The sequence below is a fragment of the Neopelma chrysocephalum genome, unplaced genomic scaffold (genome assembly GCF_003984885.1).
Source record: "Neopelma chrysocephalum unplaced genomic scaffold, ASM398488v2 Primary Assembly neopelma1_86550, whole genome shotgun sequence".
Classification (NCBI taxonomy): Eukaryota; Metazoa; Chordata; class Aves; order Passeriformes; family Pipridae; genus Neopelma; species Neopelma chrysocephalum.
In genome coordinates this window covers 441-2,288 of record NW_020916088.1, presented here as the reverse complement: position 1 = coordinate 2,288, position 1,848 = coordinate 441, and the positions used below count along the sequence as shown (strand labels likewise).

Below are 1,848 nucleotides of genomic sequence, written 5' to 3'. Positions count from 1 at the left end.
CTTTAATGGTAGACCTGATGTCCCATTTGTCCCATTGACTTTAATGGGTAGACCTGATGTCCAGTTTGTCCCCATTTACTTTAAAGGATAGACCTGGTGTCCTCTTTGCCCCATTGACTTTAACAGGTAGACCTGATTCTGGGGCTAAAAACGCCCATTTTGGGGATCGGGAAAGCTCCAATTTTGGGTTAAAAACCAGCCGTTTCTGCACCCCCAGGTGAGCCCGGATCGCCCGGACCTGACGGCGACCCTGGATGGCTCCGCCCTGGAAGGGGCGTGGTGCTCAGGGGAAGGGTGGCCACGCCCCAGCCACACCTGGGTATCCTTTCCCCTAAACAGGAGGGCGGGGCTGGGGTGGGCGGGGCTTAGGGCGGGGCATGGGGGCATGGCTCTCCCAACACGCCTTGACAGGTATCAAAGCTCCTGGACCTGCCCCGCCCCACAGAGGCCCCGCCCACCGAGCAGCCACGCCTCCAGCTGGGCGTCACCTGGGAGCCCGACTCCGCCCACCGCCAGGTGACGCTGCTGCCAGGTGAGAGCCACGCCCAATCCCTGTCACGGCCCTTTGAGCCACGCCCCCTTTTGCTGCAGCCACGCCCCTTTTCTCTCCTAGACGAGGACGAGGCCTGGTGGCAGAAGCCAATCGTGGCCCGGGAGCTGTTTTGGTAAGACACGCCCTCCGGAGAAAACCACGCCCCCTCAGTGAGGCTCCACCCCCCAGGAGAAAGCCACGCCCAATCAGCGAGGCCCCACCCACCTGGACCTTCCCTCAGCCCCCCCTTATGTTTCCCCATGGGGTGAGCAAGCCACGCCCCTTTCTGGCTAAACCACGCCCATTTGCTGGTAAGCCACGCCCCTCTCTTACTAAGCCACGCCCCTTTGCTGCTAACCCACACCCCTCATGGCTAAACCACACCCCTTTGATTAAGCCCTGCCCACCTCGACCCTCCTTTAGCCTCCCTTTGCTTCTATCCCAATACGGGCTCAAGCCACACCCCTTTTAGCAAAACCACGCCCCTTTATGACCAAACCCCGCCCCCTCAGGCCCGAGGTGGGCGTGGCCACCCCCCAGGTGCTGTGGGAACAGGTGGAGACCTGCCGGGAACTACTGGAATTGGAGCCGTGGAGCCGAGATGAGGCCACACCCACCCGGCCCCTCCCTTGGGGGGCGGAGCCACGGACACCAGTTCACACCAGTTTGTCCCAGTAAGGGACCAGTGTGCTTCAAACCCCCTCCCAGTGCCTCCCAGTGCTCCCAGTGCTCCCAGTGCCTCCCAGTGACTCCCAGTCCTCCCCAGTGCCTCCCAGTGCTCCCAGTCCATCCCAGTCCATCCCAGTCCTCCCAGGGCCTCCCAGTGACTCCCAGTCCATCCCAGTCCGTCCCAGTCCATCCCAGTGCCTCCCAGTCCCTCCTAGTCCATCCCAGTGCCTCCCAGTGCTCCCAGTCCCTCCCAATCCCCTCCCAGTCCCTCCCAGACCCTCCCCGTTCCTCCCAGACCATCCCAGTCCCTCCCCGCAAGGGGGTGTGGCTTAGAGGAGGCGGGAAGGAGGTTTAGTCAATGGGAGCGTATTTTTTTTTTAAATTAGTTTTATTTTTAACTTTTCCCTTTGCCCCCTCCCAGTCCCTCCCAGTCCCTCCCAGTCGAGCGCAGTCCCTCCCAGTCCCTCCCATTCCCCTCCCAGTCGCTCGCAGTCCCTCCCAGTCCCTCCCAATTTCCCTCCCAGTCCCTTCCAATCCCCTCCCAGTCGAGCGCAGTCCCTCCCAGTGCCTCCCAGTCCCTCCCAGTACTTACCAGTCCTTCCCAATTCCCTCCCAGTCCCACCCAATCCCCTCCCAGTCGCTCGCAG

General features: G+C 61.9%; 1 protein-coding gene across 1 annotated transcript; it reads left to right on the top strand.

The window, feature by feature from the left end:
* Positions 1 to 217: 217 nt before the first annotated feature.
* Positions 218 to 1,206, top strand: LOC113979648 (geranylgeranyl transferase type-2 subunit alpha-like; the record flags this gene model as incomplete). The annotated part of the gene is made up of 4 exons (XM_027706973.1): positions 218 to 319; positions 421 to 532; positions 614 to 665; positions 1,045 to 1,206. Coding segments are annotated over 4 exons (428 nt in total), but the record flags the coding sequence as incomplete, so codon positions are not given.
* Positions 1,207 to 1,848: the final 642 nt, after the last annotated feature.